Source organism: Oreochromis niloticus, linkage group LG1 (genome assembly GCF_001858045.2).
Source record: "Oreochromis niloticus isolate F11D_XX linkage group LG1, O_niloticus_UMD_NMBU, whole genome shotgun sequence".
Taxonomy (NCBI): domain Eukaryota; kingdom Metazoa; phylum Chordata; class Actinopteri; order Cichliformes; family Cichlidae; genus Oreochromis; species Oreochromis niloticus.
Genome location: NC_031965.2, coordinates 32755986 through 32779136, shown reverse-complemented (window position 1 = coordinate 32779136; position 23151 = coordinate 32755986). Strand labels below are relative to the sequence as shown.

The 23151-nt window shown below is 38.0% G+C and overlaps 1 protein-coding gene across 2 annotated transcripts; it reads left to right on the top strand.

Moving 5' to 3' along the window:
* Nucleotides 1-61: 61 nt before the first annotated feature.
* LOC100694828 (enhancer of mRNA-decapping protein 3) lies at nt 62-22544 on the top strand. 2 transcript variants are annotated; one of them, XM_025907758.1, is made up of 7 exons: nt 62-186; nt 880-1059; nt 2086-2270; nt 12149-12499; nt 18055-18208; nt 18977-19194; nt 20713-22544. In XM_025907758.1, exons 2-7 carry the CDS (start codon nt 896-898, stop codon nt 21045-21047), a joined length of 1407 nt encoding a protein of 468 aa, XP_025763543.1. In that variant the 5' UTR covers nt 62-186; nt 880-895; the 3' UTR covers nt 21048-22544. The 2 variants fall into 2 exon arrangements, with proteins under 2 accessions (XP_025763543.1, XP_019216216.1); XM_019360671.2 differs by lacking the exon at nt 62-186 and adding an exon at nt 622-736.
* Nucleotides 22545-23151: the final 607 nt, after the last annotated feature.

Here is a 23151-nt window from a genome sequence, read left to right as displayed (position 1 = left end):
AAAAATGGTGCACATACTGAGATTATGTGTGAGTATTGATCGTCAAATGCGTGGAGACAGACACAAACAAAGCAACGTGGGACATAAAGGAAGTGACGTAGTGTATGTTATCCCGGAACACAGCGCTCACAAAAAACAGCCTGGGCTCTGTCTTGCTTTGACATTTCACCACAGCTTTTCGCTAAGGTAAATCTACCAACTGTAGATTCAGTAGATTTAGGCTCTTAGCTTATCGGCGACAGAAACCAATTTAAAAATAGCTGCAATCTGCTTTTATTTAAAAAAAAAAAAAGAAAGAAAAAAGAGGGGGCAGAAAACAAGCTAATGTTAGCTACCGAGCTAGCTATCATAGATTCTTTGTTATACGGCGAAATGTTGAGATTTGCCCTCATTTTCTTTAAATCTTGTCCTCACAAGAATGTCAGCAACAGTTTTGGTCATTTTAAATATGTTTGTATTGTAACATGACAAACGAAAGCTTTCCTGCTAAAACGGTAGGTTGCTAATATTTATACCTACCTGTGAAACGTCTGATTTGTAATACGCCAACCACAACCACACAGGTGCTGGTTAGTTAAGCTAATTAAAATCTAGTTTTATCTTGTCAATTTAGCTTCCACTGCCGCTTTTACTAACGCAAAGTTCGGACTCCGCGTTCAGGACTTTTAGTGTAAAGTCTCTTTCTTATAAGGTCTCTGGTCGAAAAACAAGTTCTAAGCCAGATGGCTAATTGCTGGTCAGTATAATGCCTACAATGGCCCAACTTTTAAGAAATTAGTCTGCAAACCTTATGTACTCGTTACATTCAATTAGCCTGTTAAACATGGATCTAACACATATCTCACTAAAGCCCTTTTTCCTTTTTTGTTTTTAAAACAGGATCATTGTAAAGAGAATGGCCACAGACTGGGTGGGTAGTGTTGTGTCCATAGACTGTGGAGCAACGTTGGGAGTTTATCAGGGTGAGGTGTCATCTGTTGATCACGTCAGCCAAACCATCTCCCTGAAACATCCCTATCACAATGGAGTCAAGTGTCCTGTTCCTGAGGTCACATTCAGGTAATGAATAGAATACTTCAGAGAGCTCAGAACTTTGACCAGGTTTTGTAATTCTCCTTGGTGTGTGTGTGTGTGTGTGTGTGTGTGTGTGTGTGTGTTTTAAAGCCCCTAGAAATAGATTACTGCAGTTTCTCCCACCCCTTGAGCTTCCCCTTTAGTGCATGAGTACAACTGTCAAAAAAGTGTGTATAAAATCCTCAGGGCTTGCTACTGACATGTCATTTTTTTTATTTTGCTGAAATAAAAAGCATTTGGAAATGAACACAAAACTAAATAAGTGTGCTGCCTTGCTAGTTCAACAGATCCCTGTGTTATGTTGAACTTTGACCATGTATTAGCAATTAAAAGTAAAGAATGAATATTTAACTCTTTGTAGTGAACTGAAGTTTGAGTTGACTGAAAATTTTTCAAATTCAAGGAATCCATGCTCACAACAGAAAACATCAGCACAAGCTACTTCTTGCTAGTGAACCCAGAGATGAAGGCCTGTTATGACTTCTGGTTGGACAAATCAGAAATGTGTTCTTTTTTTTCCCCCCCCACAATAACAGTGGACATAAATTGTTTGACAGCATCAGTTTCAACAAGCAGTATTGTGATAATGAGTTTTATAGTGCCTTCTGAGGTCAAACAGATGTAATAATAGGCCCAGTATGGGAGAAAATCCAGTCTTTGTTTATCCAAATGTCATTAAGTCAACAATGGTATATACTTATTTTTTGAATAACTGTACCAGTATTACTTATCACTATGTGTATATTTATTAAGTTTGGCATCTAGATCCATGTATTCATTGAAAATTTTAAACATAGTCATCCTAAACTCCATATTTTTCTATGAATCACAAACGAATTGACTGTAAGTGCTTGTTGAATGAATAGCTTTAAAATTAGGCAAAATATATTAGTTGTTTAAAATTTTAGAATCAGTCAAGAACTCCGTTAATATCACTTTAGTGGTTTTGGATTGAAAAATATTTCCCAGCAATGTAAGGAATGTTAGTTTTGTGTTTTTTGTCCCTTTTAGTGCTATGGATATCAAGGACTTGAAGTTCCTGGATATCCAGAACAAAGTCAACAAGACCAGCGCTGGGAAAGACACTGCAACAGAACCCAGCTCCATATCAACAGGACGCCATGGCCAGACTAACAAAACAAATCACTCTCATGCAATAACCAACAGCTCTGGTTCGATCAGCAACCCCCGTAGAGGTAGGTCATGACCTGAAAAAATTGACATTTCATCATTTATTGTTTATTTAATTGGATAAAGCACTTCAACACTTAAAGTCAGTAAATTATAGTCACTTGTGTAATTAACCTCAGTGTTCATGTTAACAAAAATAAGATAGTTTTTTGTTTTTTGTTTTTTTTCCCTTCCATACCCTTCTTGGCTCCCCCTTCTAATAATATATTATAAGACTCAAGCAAGCACACACAAACTTAGACTTTGGCAGTAGAAAAATGCAGTACTTTAATAATTTGTTCCATGTTCTACTTATCTAATTATATTCCTATTATTTGATTCAAAGTCTAATGTTTAGGAAGTACTAACAAAATTTAAATGTATGGTGAAAATTACTAAATTCATTTATTCATTTTTAAGTATTGGGTTTTTTTGGGCTCGTAGGGAAGGAAAAAAATCTCTGTTTTGTACTAATGAAAACACCAAATTTATGTTTTTAAACATGTCAGAAACCTTTTTGCTATGACATGAGACAAATGCTGTACTTGTAAGCATCCGTTCATATAACATCTTGACTTCTATCCATTGATATGACAGATAACCAAGTGACCTTTAGACTCAACAAAGGATGTGCTAATCAAACTACAGCAACTGAGCACAGCTCGGAAAGCACATGATTATGCATTATCATGGGAGAATGGTGACAGATTATTTTACAGTTGTTCCAGAACAATGAGACAGTTTGACGTCTTTATAAAATGGGGAAATCCCTGTGTTTTTAAGACTTCAGCTTATTGCTTACTTTGAAGCTTTGTTTCCTAGTTGTCAAATCACAGAGGGCTATTGTTGCAGAGTGCAGCAATAATGTTGAGAGTGATGAAATAAGTAACAGGAATTTACCACACCAATGGCCATATAGTTCTCTTCTGTTAAGTAGAAAATGAAATTGATATTGTTCACTGACAATATAGGATTGGGCAATATGTGAAATTGTTGATTGTCAACAATTTCACATATTTCCCAATCACACTTTTAATTGTCTGAAAGTTGCCTCACTGAAGATGGGCAAAAGTGCAGTGTCACTCAACATCAGTGTTTGTGTTTGTACAATTGAAGTGTTCTTCACCAAATACCAAAAAGGAAGTTCAAATCATTTTAGGTTACATAAAATCTAAACTATAAAATGATTAATAGTGTCATACACTGCATCTGTACCAAATCACAATGTCCCAATGTTATGCTGTGTTCAGTGGTACTTAATGACTCCTGAAAGTCCCCATTGCCTATCTTGGATGCTTCACTGACCAGAAAAATTTGTCTTTGGTACTGGAAGGGAGCCGAAAGATTTTGGTTATCACGACTAGTTTTGTATGCCACCCTGACCTAACACTAGTTTGATATACACACTTTGATTGTTTGGTGAAAGCACAGATTTCCAGTGATTTGGCAATGTTTATCTAATAGAAACAAGAAACGCTAGTTTGCTGGATGTAATGTAAAGCTGGGCATACACTGTGCGATTTTTGGCAAATTTTAAGACGATATTTCACTCATGCGACCCTTTTGGGGATCGGCCCGAGTTTCGCCTTAGCATACATGAGATAACGAGAAGCGATTAGCACCTCACGACCAGCTCCCTATCAGCAATCGTGTGGTCACAAGAAAATCAAACCTGTTTGAAATCCTCGTTGCCCCTCGTGAGGGAATCGCACTGTTGAAGCAGTGCCAGCAGTACATTCTCAGATTACCGTCTCCCCACTTCCTTTTTCTTCTTACAGTTCTGGAAACAAGGACACCACGTGTTGTATATGAACGCACACTGTGAACACTCCGGTCGCAACAGAGCATCGGGCCGTATAGTGTGAGAACATGTATCATGAGCTACGAACTTCTAACCCCTGCAATTCAGTCGTACAGTTTGAGCAGGAATTTGCATGTTCTCCCCGTGTTTGCGTAGGTTCTCTCTGGATACTCCAGCTTCCTCCCACAGTCCAAAGACATGCAGTTGGTGGGGATAGGTTAATTGGATACTGTAAAATTGCACATAGGTGTGAATGTGAGCGCATATGGTTGTCTGTGTCTATGTGTTAGCTCTGCGACAGACTGGTGACCTCTCGCCCTAAGACAGCTGGAATAAGCTCCAGCCCACTGCGACCCTGTAAAAGGCTAAGCGGAAGAGAATGGATGATAATTGAATTTAAAAAATAAAAATAAAAATGAAAAAAGCATACAGCTATTATGAGATGCAATTGCAAGGTGCCTTGACTGATTTGAAAAAAGACTTGAAATTAGTTGGTTTGTTTGAAGTAGTGCAGCGTTACACCACTCCCAGCCAAACTGTCACGCTTGGAATGCACCCTCTATACACATCAAAGACATCTCCTGGATCTCACATTGTCAAAATGGTGATGCGTGAACTTGAACTTTGTTTCGGGTAAGCTGAGAGTAAGCTCGAGAGTTGGACAGGTAGGGAGTGACTGTTGTGCTGAGCAAAGAAACTCGCATGTTTTCAGTGTGCTGTGGGTTGATATGTGCCCTTAGACTACATGTAAAAGATTAGCATAACCACTGCGATATTACTCGCCCATCCACTTAATTTAATAGCTATTCTCGATATTTTTTTGTTTTTGAGCGAGGAGTAACCGTATTAGTTTCCAGCTAACACTGGGAAGCCCTATCAACTCTACAGGTGCAATATACAGATGCTGATACCTGCTTATTAGTGTTAAATAACAAACTAATAAAAACTAATTTCACTCACCATAACTAAAGCAACATCTTACAAGTCCCTATACCTCACAGCAGGCTGCATTACTTGTCGGATCAAGATGTTTGCATACGGTTATTGCTTTTGCTGCTTCTGTCTGTATAGCTGTCAGTCAGAGCAGCCTTGCCTCGAAGACTGATCATTTTTAGCCTTAATCAAATCCAAATAAGTGAGTTATTAAAATGAACACACACACACACACACACCAAATCTCCATTAAGTAGGTTAGAAATTGGCTAAATAAATGAGAACTGTTTTGTAGCCAGCTGTAAATGTGTTTTGTCACTGCAGTTGGGCATTGTAACATGGGGGTGTATGATATTGACTTTGAAAGCCAGTCTCGAGCGGAAACTGAAGGAACCACAGGGCGCACTGGCACTCGGGCACCCCAGGACAGCATGGTGAGAAATTCACTGTGAATACCCCAGTGAATTGTAAAGAAAATAAACATGGTTGTGCATGAATATGTATAACACAAGCAGATACAGATTTTTACAGGTATTTCATTTTTAAAAGAAGCTCAGTATTATCCCAGTTGTTAGTTTAAATTTTTAGGTCAGGGGTCTCAAACTCGTGGCGCAGGGGCCGCTGCAGCCCATGTCACCCCTACTGTATAGTGTAGCCTGTATAGTGACGTGAATAATGCAATTTGGCCTGTGAAGAACTTTTTTTTTTTTTTTAACTTAGTGAGGATTTGTTTGTTGTTAAGTGCGATATTAAAATAAGTTCTTTAAAAAGCAAAAAATTACTTTAATATGAAGGCAGTATGAGCAGAGAGTACAAACAAGTTGTGGGATTGGCTGTGTTAGTTCAGTGGGAAAGTTTATTGAAAAGAAACTTTGACTAGCAGTCAAAAACTAATGTGTGCACTTACCTCTGCATTTTTATTTTGTAAGATGCAAACAAAATTATAGCAGAAGTGCTGCCATGTGTCTGGCCCGAAAGAGGGTGCCAATTTGTTTATTTGGTAGTTCAGTGAAAGGCTTCAGTTAAGAGTGAGGGAGGAAAATGCATTCGCGTGTACAGTTTTGTCTTGTTATACAATATTTGAATTTTTTTTTTTTTTTTTTTAAAAACCTAGCAAAACGCTATATCTTTGGAAATATTTGTGGGTGTTTTCTTGCTTGTTTGTTTGGGGGCGGGGAGTTGTACTACTTGAACATTTACCGTATTTTCCGCACTATAAGGTGCACTTAAAATCCTTTGATTTTCTCAAAAATCGACAGTGTGCCTTATAATCCGGTGCGCCTTATGTATGAATTCTGGTTGTGTTTACTGACCGATTTTATGTGGTACACGGCGCTCAAAACATCTGTCAAGAAATGTTTTAGTACACCTTTGGTAAGCTACGAAGCCGCACCGCTTGACTGATTATCGGAGCATTACGGCTACCGTAGTCAGGAGCCTCGTGGAGTAATCTGGGTCCAAAACTCGGTCCGCTTCAAATCCCAAAGATGAACGAACGAACACTGCGCCATCACTGAGAGTTAAAAACTCATTTATCTTTAAAAATACTTTCATCTTTAATAAAACAATCAGCATTGCCGCTTTACCGGGTGTAACAATTAAGTTTAACATCCTAGGCATCCATTAAAACAGAATTTGTTAAATTTAACAGTTAGACGTTAGCAGGAAGTTAGCTTGCTAGTTTCTACCTAAACATGATATAACATGTTCTGACTGAGAGATTTCAGAAAAAATTAAAATGTGCAGCTCTGCTATCACTTCCAACATAAACGAAGACAGAAAACTAAACATCAGTTACTTTTGTATGGTTACTGAAGTTGGACCAGCTGGTATTTAATGCTGTGCTATGTGATCGCTAGCGACACAGCTATGTTAGCATAACATAAACACAGTGAAGATGGAGGATGAACGCTAACTTTTTTCCACTCGATAAAAGTTAACATGAGGGTTCCCGATGGTTAGGGACAAATGCAGTCGCATGGCAGGATGCTGTAAACAGACCAAACTTCAGTCTGGAGAACAACTGAGATAATACATCCACAATACGAGGTTAGTCATTAATATACTGCAACAACATGAGAATACAGCAGCTACGAGAGATTTCAACATTAATGAATCAATGGTATGGAAGTGGAGGAAGCAAGAAGAGTGATTTGAGTAAAGTTTGAATTATCTGACTGTTTTTTTGTTTGTTTGTTTGTTTTGTTTTTTTCCCTTAATGCGCCTTATAATCTGGTGCGCCTTATGGTCCGAAAAATACGGTAAGTGGCGCTCCAATGAGATCCCCACTATCAGAATAGTGAATGCACTAGCCTTGTCCTTGACAGGATTAAATAAGGGTTTATTATGATTTCAGGCTACCAAGGGCATCTCTTGTCAAAAAGAAGCTGGCGATGAAGTAGACTAACCCTATTAAAGATGGATTCTACCATCTTTATATTGCATATTGTTAAATTGTTTGTTTATCTTGCACAGTAGATTTTGCTATAGAGGAATATACTTAACTGTGTTTATACATTTAGGACACAGGTATCTCATTTGGTATGATGGTCAGTTTGTGATCAATGCATCTCTTTGGCAGATGTTAGTTTCAGAACTAACTGATTAATTTGTTGCTGTTATTGTAACTTTTTTTAATGATAAAGTTCTGTTTTGTATTTTGGAGGGGTTTTTTTAAACTCATATTGATATTTTAAATATAAAACCATTATACTTGGGGTATTATTACTTTCAGTCGTAACCTTTTTTTACATGCAAACTCTGATGCATGTTGACACTGAAGCACATATTTAGATTTTCCTGTCCCAAGTTGTGCACATTGCTTTAAAAATCAGAATGTGTTACTCAACCTTCCTGATTAGATAAAAGTTAAAACAGTATTTCCTCTAGTCAGCAGCAAATAAGGAGGAAATCTGCTTGGACAGCTCTGTGGCCTCTGCTGGAGTCATTTAAAGTCTGTTCAGTTTTACACTCAGGATCACCAAACAATGGAAGAGTCAGGGGTCAAAAAAAATTGCCAGTGTTCTCCAGTGTGATTAAACACTACGTCCTGAACGTGGAAATAGAAACGTGGACAATAGAAAACCAGTCTTTTCCATGTTTCATTAAATGAATAAGTCATTAAGATTCAAGTCATAAGTCATAAATTGCTAATCCATTGTCAATTCCTGTGTGCGTGTTGCTACCTTCTCTTCAGAAACCTGAGCCTGGGACCAAACAGTGCCTCGCTATAACTCCCCACTATGATTCCCATAGCGTGCTAAACGCTTGTACCAAAGTTCCTCTTTACAATACGTGTGTGACTAAAATCAATAAACATTACCCCTCCCTCTTGGTGTCTGCTCCTAAAGAGAAGGTTATGCAAAGCCAGGCTTTTGTGCTTAGTGCCCTGCTTCTCTCTCTCTCTCTCTCTCTCTCTCTCTCTCTCTCTCTCTCTCTCTCTCTCTCTCTCTCTCTCTCTCTTTCCCCCCCCCCCCATCTCATTTCCCTGACTTGCTTCTGGCCAGCACAGGAAACCGACACCCCCTCCCCGACAGGAAGCCATGTTGTCCCAGTGTGCTTGGAAAGCCAAAGCGATATCAATTGTGGAAGCAATGTTTACCTTTGAGTTTTTATTTTAATCTCTTGCTTTCAGGCTGGAGGCCAGGGAGCTAATGCCCAAATTGCACAGGGCCAACGTGCTGAGTGGCTTGGGCTGGGCTGGTCCTTTCACACGCAATGCCATGCTCCCAAAAAGCCCCCAGTCACAAAGACGGGAAGGCAGGGTGGGCTGTTGCACACATAAGATCAGATTCTAGGATTTTTTTTATTTTTTTAATATCTGTTAATGATCTTTCTTGGAGAGCACAAAGGGAATATAGAGGAGGATACATAGGGGTATAGAAGAACAGTTGATTTCATTAACCCCAAACAGATCTCTTTCAGCTTGTCTTTTGGAGGAGCTGCTTGACTCTGTATTCCTATGAGCAGCTTGCTGCCTCATATGGAGTGAAATCATATCCACTTTTAAGTTAGTTACTTTAGCTTTTAAAGTTGAAAAGTTTGCATATGTTGTTTGTTATAAAGGTAGTTTGATGAAAAACTCTTATCAGCTTTTTACCTGCAATGTTTTTTGTTTTTTTAAAAAAAATCTCAATTACCATAACAATCATTGCTGTTGTCAGCTGTAATGTTTAAAAAAAAAAAAAAAAAAAAAAAAAAAAAAAAAATCCCAAACCATCCAAAATCCAAATCTGAAATGTTTTTACTGCCTCTTTGCTGCCCACTGTGTGACACTCGCATGCCTACGTGCTCCTAAATGCATATTAAAATCTGCAACCATTTATTTTTAGTTGCAAATCTAATCAAACACTTGTACTGCCCTGCATACCACCATTGTTGCCTTCCTACTGTGTTTTCCATGCCATCACGAACATCCTTGTTCTTTAAGTAACCTCACACACTTCCTTTAATCGGAAAATGTTGCACTTACAATAGACTCTCGAAGTCTATTATAAGTAAGTAAGTAGGTCATTTTATTTGACTTTGCCTTTTGATTATCAGTGTGCGTGTGCTTCACCACAATCATCATTATTTTTTTTTATTTTTTTAGTCACATTTACGTCGTAGGGATTGTTTGGGGGTTTTTTTTATTTTGCTTCTAATCACTGATGATGACTGATGAAACCAGATATTGAGTAGGATATGGACCAATTTAATGAAAACCACCAAGATCACTAAAAATAATAAAATATATTGTTTTATGAAACGCTTTCACAGTTTGAACACTGTGTTCTTACCTAAACTCACATTTCAGTTAAGAACATTCCAGGCCTCTGTAGTTGTAGCTGTTGTGGGAAGTTTGTCTAAACTCAAATCAGTAAGGTTCACTGTCTGTCTACTTGTTATTCATTAGCCTGTTTAACTTGGAGCTTTGCCAAGTTCATTCAGATTTTTGATTCATAGCATGACAAAACACTTCCTTGTAAATAATGACAATGTTGGCTTGCGCTAATAAGATGCTAGCTTATATCCCCCATTCACACACACTTACACTTAACCTTCTTCTCACTCCCATTGTTTAGCATTTTGCATATACCTGTAAATTATGCCAATAATTATTAAAACTATGCTTTAGAGTAGTATCTGTATATAAGGTCTATTATATATAGGGTTTCTTTAAAAATTAAATTAAGAATTGTGATGTAAAAACTAATTGCATGTTTAACCCCCAATTCACTGCTGAATAGAGCTACACCGGTGTCAGCTCAAAGTAGCTCAAACTAGCTCTAAGTTTTGCTGGCAAATTTGTATCAAGCGAAGTGTACGATGACAATATGCTTCCCAGCATATTGCGTGAGAGAGGCCAGAGTACCTTAGCTGTCACACTGACAGTAGCGTGTGAGTGTGTTTCTGTGTCTCCTTGTTAGCGTGAGAGCTCTAGATGGTTGGGGTTGAAGGCCAGGTTTTTCCAGTTTTGCTTTTTTTTTTTTTTTTTTTTTTTTTTTTTTTTTTCCCCCTTGGTTCATTTTGTTTTTTGTTTTCTGTGCTTACATGTACATAAACTTTATCAAGCACCGCTCATTCGGCCATTGGGCCTTTTAAGTGTTTTGTTCTCATTCAGCTATCGTAACTATCCGTGAGACGATAAGAGTCTGCAGTAACAGCTATCCAAGATAAAAGAGCTGCAACCTCCCAATCAGAATTTGAAACTGCTGAGTGCAGGAACTTGTGTATGGATTACATGGTTTATAACACAATGGCTTTCAATATAGTATAATATAGCTTCTTTTAGAGATGATTAGGATATAAGTGGGGTCTGACAGATTAAATATTTATATTTAAAATAATCTGTTTCAAGGGAAAAAAGGCCTGTGCCAGCTTAGAGCAGATCCTTTGGCTCCCCGGTCTGAACCTGCGGCTGATGGGGTTTAATCCAGGGGATTCAGACTGGAAGTTCCATATGATTAATTTGTTCTTTAGATTTTAAATGACACTGTAGCAGAGATTAATTACACCATAATTCCCAGTTTATTGGAATATTTTGTTCGATTTAAAATACGCTAGGACTTTTTTTGAGTTTGTTTTTGTTTATAAATTAGGATATTTTTAAATCCATTTTTATTTGCCCCAAAAACTTTTTTGGAACTTAATTTTGTTGAAAAACTTTTTTTTTTTTTAAATTTAAAAAAAACACACTGATGTATCTTTTTATGTGTGTAAAAGCCTGGGATCATTTAACAACTGCTCAGGTTTAGCTTACAAAAAGGAAACCTAAATGAACACACTCCTTATGTCAGCTTGTATTGAAAATTCACAACTGGATCTAACATGTGACACATGCCAAGATCACATTACAGCCAAATATAGTAGAGCAAATCAGATATGCATTAAGAACATAATTAGCACAAGGACAGTCAACATTTTCAGTTTAGTTCATTTTAGTTAATTTTTTTTTTTTTTTTTTTTATTGTTATCAGTTGAAAACATAAGGAATCTCAGAGCACTTTGTAAGGTAAGGGCCTTCCAGTACAAGTGCCCCAGTTTCACATCAGTGTGAGACCCTGCTCTACTCCAACTAAGTAACTAAGTTTTTGGCTCTTTACAATAAGACAGACCTTAAGCAGTCGGCACACTTTGCTTTGTATCAACTGATCCTCCTGTTTTTGCCTTAACCATTATTCAGCTATGAACAGAGTAATGAGGGCGTGTGGCTGTAGTGGAATATTACTATGCCAGCAGGCCTAGCATCAGCAAACTATGATCCTCTTAATGGATTGTATATAAATGTATGAAAAAGACGAGCATTGCTACTTTATTTCATTTATTTAAATGTAGCGGCTTAAATCTATTGTTTGTCCTCCTTGAGTAAGAGTAAAGGATCTGCTCAAAATGCTAACATGATATACTATACATTCATGCAGACCACCACTGATAATTGAATGTAATCCATAGACATATGGCCCTAGTGTCAGAATTTCTTCAAATGTTTGTATGCTTGGGTAATTAAATCCATAACAAGTTTTGAATCGTTTGCAATGGCACATATACTCTTTTCCTCAGGGATTGTGAGGTCCCATCTGTGCACCTACCCCTGATAATATTCTGATTAAATCTTTGCCAGCATTGTCCAACACCAAATCCTGTTTTATGTGAGCAATCCTCAGAGTTTGTGTTTTCCATTGTCTCCAGGTTCATCAAACAGCAGAGGGACGACACAGTCCACACCCAGGAGAAGCAATGTGAGGAACGGAGGGGCTGGAGGGCAGAGATCAAAGAATGATGAATGCTTTGGTGATGGGACTGATGAGAATTTGGACACTGACTTTGATTTTGAGGGAAACCTGGCTCTGTTCGACAAGGCTGCCGTTTTTTCCCAGATTGATGGGGCCAGTAGCAACAGCCACAAGTTACAACATCACAATACACAGGCTGAGCAGAAGACCCAGTCCTATCGCCATGATGAGAATATTCTGGAGGGGAAACCGGTCACATACAGACAGATAACTGTGCCCCAATATGTGGGCAAGGAATATTGTACGGGTAAGAAGAAGATGCACACACAAATTTTTGGTGGCAAGGACACATTTGTGTATGACAATTTGTGGTCCAGTGTTTCAAAATATTTAACTTCATTTCAATTAAAAGTAGACAAAGTTGCAGAGAAGCCAAAGCTGCAAGTGGTGAGTGAATTGTACTCTGCCCTGCAAGACGTCATAGTTTAGATTATTTGGCCAGACACTTCAGGACATTAAAGCAGTAGTCAAACTCTGCTAGACTACGCTGTGAATGTTAAAAAAGAAAAAACGATCCTTACTTTACAGAATTATGTAATTGTGGACTACACCTGAAAACTGTAGAAATCTGTTCCATTTAAGCTGGAAAGCCAGCTATAATAACTAGCAATACTCCATGCAAAATTCAGGTCAGTTGTAAAGAGTTGTGATTTTGCTCTCTAAGTGGTCGTAAAAGGACTTCCAGGTAACATCTGAAAAATATCAGCTTCACTCGGCTGCATCTAGTCATGTTGAATAAAGGCCAAATTTTAAGTTGGGGAGGGTTTTATTTTTTTTATTTTTTTTTTAATTTATTTTTTCTGTAATCACACCTTACAGAAATAAATAGTGGGTATGAATGAAGTATGTAAATGAAAGGCCTTTTCTGACTTGGTTTCTATATTTGATATAAGAACAAAATTAATCTTGGAAGCTCACAGTTTGACTCTCCTCCGTTAAAACTTTGTGCATCGTGGGAAGTATCCTTATTTGAGTTTATGTAACTGCGAACATTAAATATACAGGACATTTTTAAGTGTGTCTTTAGTAAAATGAAAAGTTAAAGTTAAATGAGCTTTTAATAGTGTCTCTTTTATTCAACACAATGAAGGAGACAACATGCACCATTAAGTGGTGCTCACAGGTGACCCAATTTCTTGATCAGAGTTCACCCTGTTGCAGAATAGTTGGCAGAGTGTATATATACCTGGTTACTGTTTGTCATTGGATGCAAGTTCTGCAAGCTCTTGTGGCATAAGCCCATAGACATTACTGCCCTCTGCTTTCTCAAACTGGCTCAATCTAGGAATATTATGTAACTGGTTAATTCAGACACAAGATAAGTAATGGCTAACAGGCCCTGGAGTCAAAGGTGTGATTGTTGTCAGGTGAGCAGTAATAAAGCAAATGGCTGTGGCACAAGGAATGGCCTGTTTTAAACTTTACTGATGTGGTCTGTTACGGAATAAACTGTAGAGTAAGTTAATGCCCAATATATCTGCAAATTTTTGGCCTGTGGTAGGAGGCCCTAAAATGAGGTGCAATTTAAAAAAACATACTCTTTTCATCGTCAAGGTATGCTTCTTAGTTGTCTCTGTGGTTAAATGTAAAGTGGGGCGTTGTACTCTGCATCTTCACATGTTGTTGACACCAAATGATTCAAATCTAAATTGTTTGCTCAGGATGCATGGTTCTATGTGAATTTCTGAAGATGGGTAAGACTAGATATTAGTACAAGGGTGACAGGTGCGAATGACATTGGTGTTTTTATCCCAGATTGACAGTTTTATGTGGTGACTCAGGAGAGCTCAGTATAAGCAGCTGCCAACCATTCTGCATATAGCTTCCAAGCAGAGCGTCCTTTCTTACCGTGCAGACAGATTTGCTTCCCAGGGCTGTCATCATAATCCCCGTCCTCTGCACTCTGTAATTAGTATGCCGCCATGCAACCTTACATAAACAGCACCTCTGAAGCAGGAAAAAAACCGCAGTGCTCTTGACCTGGAAACTTTGCCAGTAAACAGATAAAACAACAGTGCAAGAACACAGAAAGTAAAACAAAGTGCCCAGCTGTTGATTGGGTTGACATAACAAGCGGACATGGGGATTTAAGATTCTGTTTCTATAAGTCATTGTTGTAAAGGTTGTAGCCTCTGTAGTTTAGTTGTGCTGTTTTCTTCTGTATAGCATGAGCTTGAGCTCATAGGAGTTACTTGCACGTATGTTTACCTTGTTATTATGTGCCACTGTAATAGTGCCTAGAAATGCATAAGTCTGTTTTAAAACTGCATGCTCACAGGTAAAGACAATACCAACAAAGGAAGACTGAGACTCAAAAACCTCTGTGGTGCTGTTTGAACAACTAAATTTCTGAAAACTAATATTTCAAATTTTAATGTTAGTTTTATTTTCTTTCTTGCTACCTCTGCAACTCTTAAAGTGGAGCAGAAGTGAATGAAATGGGCTGCTTTCCCTCCCTACCCCAGTGCAAGCCTTAGTCACACATGGCTCGTATCCAACCAGCGCGTATTGCTTTCAGTCTTGCCGGTTTCCTTGTCATGCTTGAAGGATAACTTCCAGCTCAGTTTATTTTAGCGCTGCTGTATACTCACAGCTACCCAGTTTAGCTAGTCTGTTTTTAATACTGCACTGAGAGCGTGTAGGGATTGCATGTATGTGTGAGAGAGAAAGGTGGGGCAGATAGTTTTGGTTGCAGAAATTTAAGCAGCAGAGTTAAGAAGCGCACCTGATGGGTTGGTTTAAAAGCAATTAGTGCATACTAGTGCAACACCCACTTCCTCTGAGCTTGGCACTCAAGGCAGCACTTGCATGACAAGAACCAGTTGACTTTCCTGTGCTTATCGCTCACAGGAGGATTGGCATGCTCTAGATTTCTGTTGCCCACTGAAACATATTAGCAGTCTTTGTGTGGTATCAATAAAGAATAGTGGGAGGGGAACAGCGCTGACCTAAAGATAAGCAAGAATTTCGGTCAGGCACGGCATGAGTCTCTGTGTTTATATGCAATTATCTTGTGTATGAGGGTGTGCGTGTGTAGAATGTGTGTGTCATTGAGAGTGTTGCATGTCTGGGTGCAAAGTCGTGGGTGTATATGAGTGTGATGTGGGATCTGTGTGTGTGCATGCGCGCACTTGCTTGCATCTCTGTGTCAGTGTAGGTTCTGTGCACACCAATGAGGCCACCAATTTCTCAGCTGCCAGGCCGGAGATATGTAGGAGGCCATTAAGGACTTAACTGCCTCCCAGTAGCTTTATTTATCAAAGGGACCCTGAGCCGCACAGTTCCCCCAGCTTGACTCTTATTACCCTTATAATGTGCCAAAGGCAATGGATAGCTAGGGATTAGCACACCCTCTATAAAGCTTTCCACACAATTTAGTTTGTACAGTGATTTAAAAAAAGAAAAACAAACTGCAGAAATGCATTACAGTAATTCATGGAAACGCACAAGAACAATTGTGATTGGTTACATGGTATGAAGGATGCAATTTACAAAAAAAAGGGATTTAAGAATTTTCCTTGAAATAGGACAGCTTAGGAAAAGGTGACTTGTATAACAAAAGCTACCTTTATAGAAATTTATTAAATGTGTATTAAGAATTTGTAACAATGATTTTTTTTTTCTTAACGATGCTCCTAAAATGATTGTTTTTAGCTCCTAATTAAAAACAGAAAATTCTTAAGAAGTCCAAAATATGAGTCATTAGGTTAGACAGACCAGTCCAGTGGCTGAAGCCTCCAAAACGATTTTGAGAGTACTTCACACAGTTCTTAAAGGTTCCTGAAGTAGAAGGTGGCAAATCTTACCTAAAAGTGTATAGTGCATGAATTATGTTTTTGAGTTAAAAACTTTGTCTGATGGTTCATCTGGTAATGGCTAACAGTGTGTTTTAAGAAGATGAATGGACTCACTTTTTAGCCCAATCACCACCATCCATCTTACTTTTTAGCCCTCCCCAGTTTCTCACCACAAGATGTTGGGATACAGGTACAGGTGTTCATATTTGTGTGATGTTTGCCCCCTTTTTTGTCACGCGAACTCGCTGCATGTTTTGACTGAGAAGCAGCCAGTGTGGGGGGTCCAGCGCAGTGCAGTCCTGTCCCGCAGCTAAGAACTGGGAATTGGTCAGAAACCATGTGATGGTGCGTGTGAGTTCAGGGCCCGTGGGGAATAGGCGTTATCACTCTGACTGCCTCATGTTTGTCATCTTTTCTAAAGGCTGCCAATCTTTCCTTTGTTTCCTCAGACAGCAGTGACAAACAGGAAGGGAAATGGAGAATCTTGTGATGGGAGCAAGATCAGGTCAGATAGAGGAAGAAAAGCTTTTCCCCAATAGTTTACTCACACTTAGCTGCAGCCCTAGTTGGTATCAATTAATTTAGTAATCCAGTATGTCATTGGTTAATCAACTGATTAATCTAGCAATTAGATACAAAATACTTTTGTCTTATTAATGAGCAATAATAAATATTAAAAACAAAAAAACACAGGACTTTCAAAATAAATGTCCCATTAATTTCTATTTTTAAAATTCATGTTTTAATGGCTTAACTGCATGCATTTCTCAAAAAATAAATGACTTAATAAATTTCTTTATTGTATTTGCATGGCATATTAAAATGAAATCCAAAAATAAAATGATCTCACATACAGTATTGTCAATTAAAAGCATTTGTCTTTCTCATGCTGCCCTACAAGAAAGCTTCCTTGTGTATATTTTAAAATATTAATACAGTTTTATTTATATAATATTTTTAAAATTAACTTTAAATCTGAAAAATGATTTTACCTAAACCTTCAAAATAAATATGGTTTACTATACCCCATGCTCGGCTTTAGACTCACCGACTCTCCTTGTTGCAGGTATCACTGCGATAGAACGTGGGATGGCTGTTGTCAGCCTTCAGCAATCTGCCTAATTTAAAAATGGTATCAGACAAAGTTCATAACAGTTCATCTTCATATTTTAACGTCTGTAACTTTTGCTGTGTAAAATTAACAGCTATAGAGAAGCAGCTACAAACTCCGTTTTGGTCACATCAGAGCTTGCTAAGCACGTGATTTGATGAACCACACTTCTTCCTAGTAAAAGTTTTAATGGTGATTACAGTAACAAGCACTGCTGTTTTGGATGCTAGAAAAATGTTTTGTTTCCACCTGAGCTCACCACCTCGGTAACTGCTCCCCCGTTGCTCTTCTCTGTGTGTGCGTGTGTGTGTGTGTGTGTGTGTGTGTGTGGATGGACTCCACATTAAACTATAGCAGCATCATCTTCACTGCTGCTGTTGTGTTATCCGTCTTTTTGTTTAGAAGCTGAGGCTTGCATGAGCTTCATGTTGCCGTACTTTTTATTCCCACACATGCTCCAAGATACATTCCTATTGCAGGTCTATTTTATGTCGCAAATGTGTATGAAATGCTTGAGTTTACATGATGTCAAGCAAAAATTATTATTACTATTATTTATTTATTTATGTATTTATTTATGTATTTATTTATTTAGCAATCAAGTTATTTGAATTACTTAATGAATCATTGCAACCCTACTGCCATCCCCTGAGAACCTGGGAATGTGTTTATCTGTAGACTAATATGTCCTTATCTCCAAAGTCCTATTATTAGATTTAACTTTGCTCCTACTTTTGTTTCTAAAGCCATTTTGATGAAGATGACTGGCTAAATGGCTTCAGTTTTATTAAATGTTTTGCTGCTAGAATGTAACTAAAACTGGTGCTGAAATGAAATGAAATGAAATGAAAACACATTAACATATTCTCTATCTCACATGTTTTCTTTTTGCAGACACAGGTCTGGTGGTTCCCAGTGTGCCCTATGAGCTTCATAAACAACTCTTAGCAGCTGCAGAGCGCTGGGGTCTTTCTCTTGAGCGCAGGCTAGAAGCAGTCGGTGTTTGTTCCAGTCAGATGGCTCTCACATTGCTAGGTGGACCAAACAGGTAAGGAGTACCAGTTCTAGCTTCAGTGGCGCCTTAGACTTCCCAGGCTCATGGCTAGCTACTGTTAGTTGTTTGTATTATATGAAGAAGAATGTACAACAGTGTGTTGAACATCCTCATCTGAAAAACAAGGCTTATTGTTTTAGGAAGACACTACATTCTACATTAAGGTTGAATATAATGTCAGGAACATCCTAAAAGACCAAAGCAAACCCTGTTCGGTATTATTTACATGTACTTTTAAGAGTGGCAGAGACTTATTTAACATCAAAACTGGTTTATTGCCTCAGTCCTTTCATCTACTTTGCATTGCAATACTTGCGTGACTCAGATTTAAGTTGGAAGTACAGTGCACTCAGATCAGGTTTAATTTGTGTTGTAGTGCAAAATCACAACAATTTCCATTCATCTGTTCAGTTTAATATTAAAACATGTAAATATAGAAGACTTTATTTAAGATTTATCAAGGTTGGGATATTTTAAAAATGTAATTGTAAATAAAATACTTAGTATAGCTCACATGCTTTAGTCAAGTACCATTGTCATAATTCCCATAATCATAATTAAGAAACCTTTGGTGGGGTGCAGTTTTTCTTTTCTACAGAAATTTAATGTGTCCAACTTCTGCAAAATACTTGATGGGGTTTAGACTTGGCATCGCCAGTTTGATCGCAAAGTAATTCATGTGCTTGTCGTTGCCTTTAATCTTTTTTGGTTTTTTGGGGGTTTTTTTAATGGAGAAGTCTTTCTTTTCTCAAATATTCGTAGGCTCACACCAAAAAATGTCCACCAGAGACCCACCGTGGTCCTTCTGTGTGGGCCCCATGTTCAGGGAGCCCAAGGCATCAGCTGTGGTAGACACTTGGCCAACCATGAAGTGGAGGTGATCTTGTTCCTGCCTAATTTTGTCAAGATGCAAGAGTCTGTCACCAGTGAGGTCAACCTCTTCAGCAAGACGAGCGGCAAGCAGGTCTCCAGCGTCAAAGGTACAACTCCATCAGTATTAGTATTAAATTATTTAGTATTCACACTGTAGCCTATACAGGTCTCAAAAATGTTGCTAGAAAGGGCTAAGAGAGAGTCTGAGTGGGGACACGGTGTATTAACCTTGTCCGGTTGGAAATGACTATCATAGGCAAATGTTGCCCTCTAGTGGAGTTGCACCGTTTAAGACACTCCTGACTCCTCTTGTGCTTGGAGCTTATACTGATATCTTGGACGCAAACTTATAAATCAAAACGCTGGTTTTACCTCTGCAACGTTTTAGTTGGTCTAAATTAACACAAGGTTATCCACTCTTGGTTTGTAATTATTTACTGTTAGTTTGGTGAGTGTAGTCTCAAAGGGGGGGTACTGCAGAGGAAGAATGTTAGTGAACTATGTTCAGCATAAAGTCGCTGTTTTCAGTGGTAACATATGTTGAACACAACCTGGTTAGAAACAGGTTCTATTTAGTTCTGGTTAGACTAAAGTTTTAATCAGTCATGTTATAGTTATAATTTCCATGGGGAAAAAAAAAATACCTAGGCTATTTTTATGCTTACAGTTATTTATCACTGGATATAATGCTTTCACTAATATTGCAGTATATTGCTGCTGCTTTATTTCAGCAGATTCACACTTCAAATTTTAATGAGCTACTGTGATCAGTGACAGTAGATGACTGAAAAAGATTTATTTGCTTTTCTTTCCTTAAACTTATAAATGTTGCTGCCTGTAAGCTCCAAGCAGCGATAAAACATTCAGTGTTTTCTATATTGTCATGAATTGCAATTTTAAAAAATCATTGTAAATATCATGATATAATTTTGAGGCTGTATAGAATGATGCCGATTTTTGGTAGTTAACACACTTTTATATATATATCAGTGCGCCCCAGGGCAGCTGTGGCTACAATGTAGCTTGCCATTGCCAGTGTGTGAATGTGTGTGTGAATGGGTGAATGACTGAATGTAGTGTAAAGCGCTTTGGGGTCCTTAGGGACTGAGTAAAGCGCTATACAAATGCAGGCCATTTACCATTTATATATATCATTTATGCTCTGCCCAATTCTGCTCGGATCAGCTGGTTGTTGTGTTTATAGCAATCCAAACATGTTGCCAACAGGCAAGCTGCAGAATGTCCTCTGGTGGACAAACTATTTGACTCATAATGTGGTAGAAGGGTGTTTCTCCTGTCTCTTAACCTTTTACATTTTCATTTATCAGGGTTTTATAAGTACCAACATAATACATCAATAAATACTAAATATATGGGTTGAGCTCTATAGTATACCTCTCTGGATTAAAAGCTAAATGGTGAGATGCACCAGCATCTTTTTGAAAGGGGTGATAATTTCACTCCTTGCTACAGGAATTGAAAGTGCCAACACATGTGGCACTTTCAATTCCTGTAGTGTCTCAATGTACTGTTTGTAATGGGATCAAATGCACTAATATTTTTTTTCTGTCTTATGATTTTGCAATACAACTAAAAAACATTCTCCCTCTTTGGCTGTGTCCCAGACTTGCCCATGAGCCCAGTCGATCTCGTCATCAACTGCTTGGACTGCCATGAGAATCCACTGCTGAAAGAGCAGTCCTGGTACCAATCTGTTGCTGACTGGGCCAACAAGAACCGAGCTCCAGTCCTAAGTATTGATCCCCCAGTCAGTGAGCAGCCTCAGAGTGTGGATGCAAAGTGGACCCTCTCTTTAGGACTTCCACTGCCTTTAGCAGACAAAGACAGCAGAGTCTACCTCTGTGATATTGGCCTCCCTAAGATGGTTTACCAAGAAGTTGGAATCAGCTACCACTCACCTTTTGGATGCAAATTCGTCATCCCTCTGCACTCAGTATAACAGAGTCTATACTTATTGGTGCTTGGAGTGAATGGGTAATTTGAGTGTGCAGACAAGCAACAACATGCCCCAAGCAAAACTGTGTTGCAATGTGTATGAAACTTATTGATACTTTTGGAAGCATCATTGGAAAGAATAAACTGTGCGTTACATTGTGTGTGACACCTTGTTTTGGAAGGGGAGAGGTTTCCTGTTCCTTGTGCGTTCTGATAAGGGCTCTGTGGTGATGTGAATACGTTTACAAAATGCTGACCACTGTGAGTCTATCTTTGACCTCTGACCTTTTGCTCTGACCTTGTGACCAGTCAAAGTAGTGTGCAAACACAGTTCATATTTCCTTCTTTAAATTACATGTAGAGTCTGGTCCTGACTCCCGGACCTGGAGTGGCGCTCAACCTAAAGCTGACTGCCAGTCAAAACTGCCATTCATCTTTCACAGTTTAGGTCTGTGCCCATTGTCTTTCCATATGTTGTATTGTTTTTTACTGAAAAGGGTGCTCTTTGTCAAATAAATTGTGTAGCATGTTCAATTGAAAATGTGATATTATACAGAATCTATATTTTTATTTATTTTTTTGAACACATCTCAGGAATAACTTGTTTAAAAAGGTGGAAAAACAGAAGTTTATATTTTCATTGACATTGTGGTAGCACTCTTTCTACACTAGTTGGTGTCTTTAGTTCGTAGTCGTTTTCTACCACTTTGATTTTCCAAGTATTACTGCTATTTATTGTGGCGTTGTTGTTGTTGTTGTTATTATTATTTGCATAACATTTTTCTTTTTTGGCACTTGCAGTTAAATTACCTCTCTAACTGACTTGCTCTTGGTCATCATGAAAATTTTTATGTTAAAGCTTGAGGTCAGTAAAATGTTAACTGTACCTGAACAAAAAAGTCTGTATTTTATTTTCAAAACTGAAGCTGTGCACTTTTGAAATGGATCAATAACAGTTTTTCAAAAGCTCATAAGTCTGGTTTTATGAACGTTTTCTTTTGCATAAAACAAATGCAGTTGAAATGTAAGGGTATAAATAAGAAGGATTTGCAGTTTTACACTTTATGTACTCAGTTAACTTGTTACATTTGTAATAACTATTCCTTGTTTTTTGTACTTCATCTTAGGTGTCCATACACATTTCTTTTTGTGCTTTTGCTGATTTGTCATTTTGTTAGAACATAGCAATAGGTATTTTGCCAAAAACAATAAGAATGAATCAAGGAATTTGTTTAGATTGAGTGAATTGCATAAAAATAAATATTCACAATATCTAAGTGACCACTCAGGATTACAAAGGTCACAGTGACTACAGCCTCTTGTGTATTCTCACTGTTCTTTGTTTTCATTGTAGCAGAGACTAAAATGTGATCATGGCTGTCATCAGTTCACGTTTTAAAATATGCCTTGGATTTTTGATTGTGGAGAAGTCTCATTTGGAGATTCATTGGTGTAAATGGGGAAAAGGAGAAAATTTGCAAAATAAAAATGTTGAATTCAATGCCTGTCTGCCTTTTAATTCTTACTACAAAACCCACTGATGTTTGAACAAATGACTATTGTTGTTATTTTTTTTTTTTTTTTTTTTTGGTATATTATGCTTGTTGGACCACCAGCAAAGCATGTAAAGGGACGTTTTGAAATTCCAAACTGCAAGCGCAAACTATCACCACCAGGGGGCAGTATTATGATTTGTTCATCTTTTCAGAAGTGTTCTGTTCTTTGAACTTAGGGTATTTCTAACCCCCATTTCCTAAAGGTCACTGCTGTAAGAATAGTTACAGAATATGAATAGTTATGAATGAATTGCATTAGGTACTTTAAAGACTTACATCGACTCAGTGTATACAGTGTGGCATTACACCGTTAGGCGTGAAACAAGTTCAACATCACTTGATGTGCTGGTGTTTTACACATAGTAATTGCAGATGGTTCTTCACAAAGATTCTTGGTGACTTTATTACCTTCTACAAAGGTAATAATCCAAATGTTTAAAATTTGTTTTAAAAAAGGTTAACCGTTTTAAACAGTTTGTCAAAGTACAGTGCAGGCTCCACACTAATTTTTCTCAAAGGTGTTCTGTCTGGTTGAGGTCAGGACTCTGTGCA

Bases quoted from the DNA above. Each gene is read 5' to 3' on its own strand.
- LOC100694828 (XM_019360671.2), top strand. The intron at 12,500-18,054 runs GTAAGAAGAAGA...TTCTTTTTGCAG, and splicing joins GGGCAAGGAATATTGTACGG to ACACAGGTCTGGTGGTTCCC. The intron at 19,195-20,712 runs GTACAACTCCAT...GCTGTGTCCCAG, and splicing joins GCAGGTCTCCAGCGTCAAAG to ACTTGCCCATGAGCCCAGTC.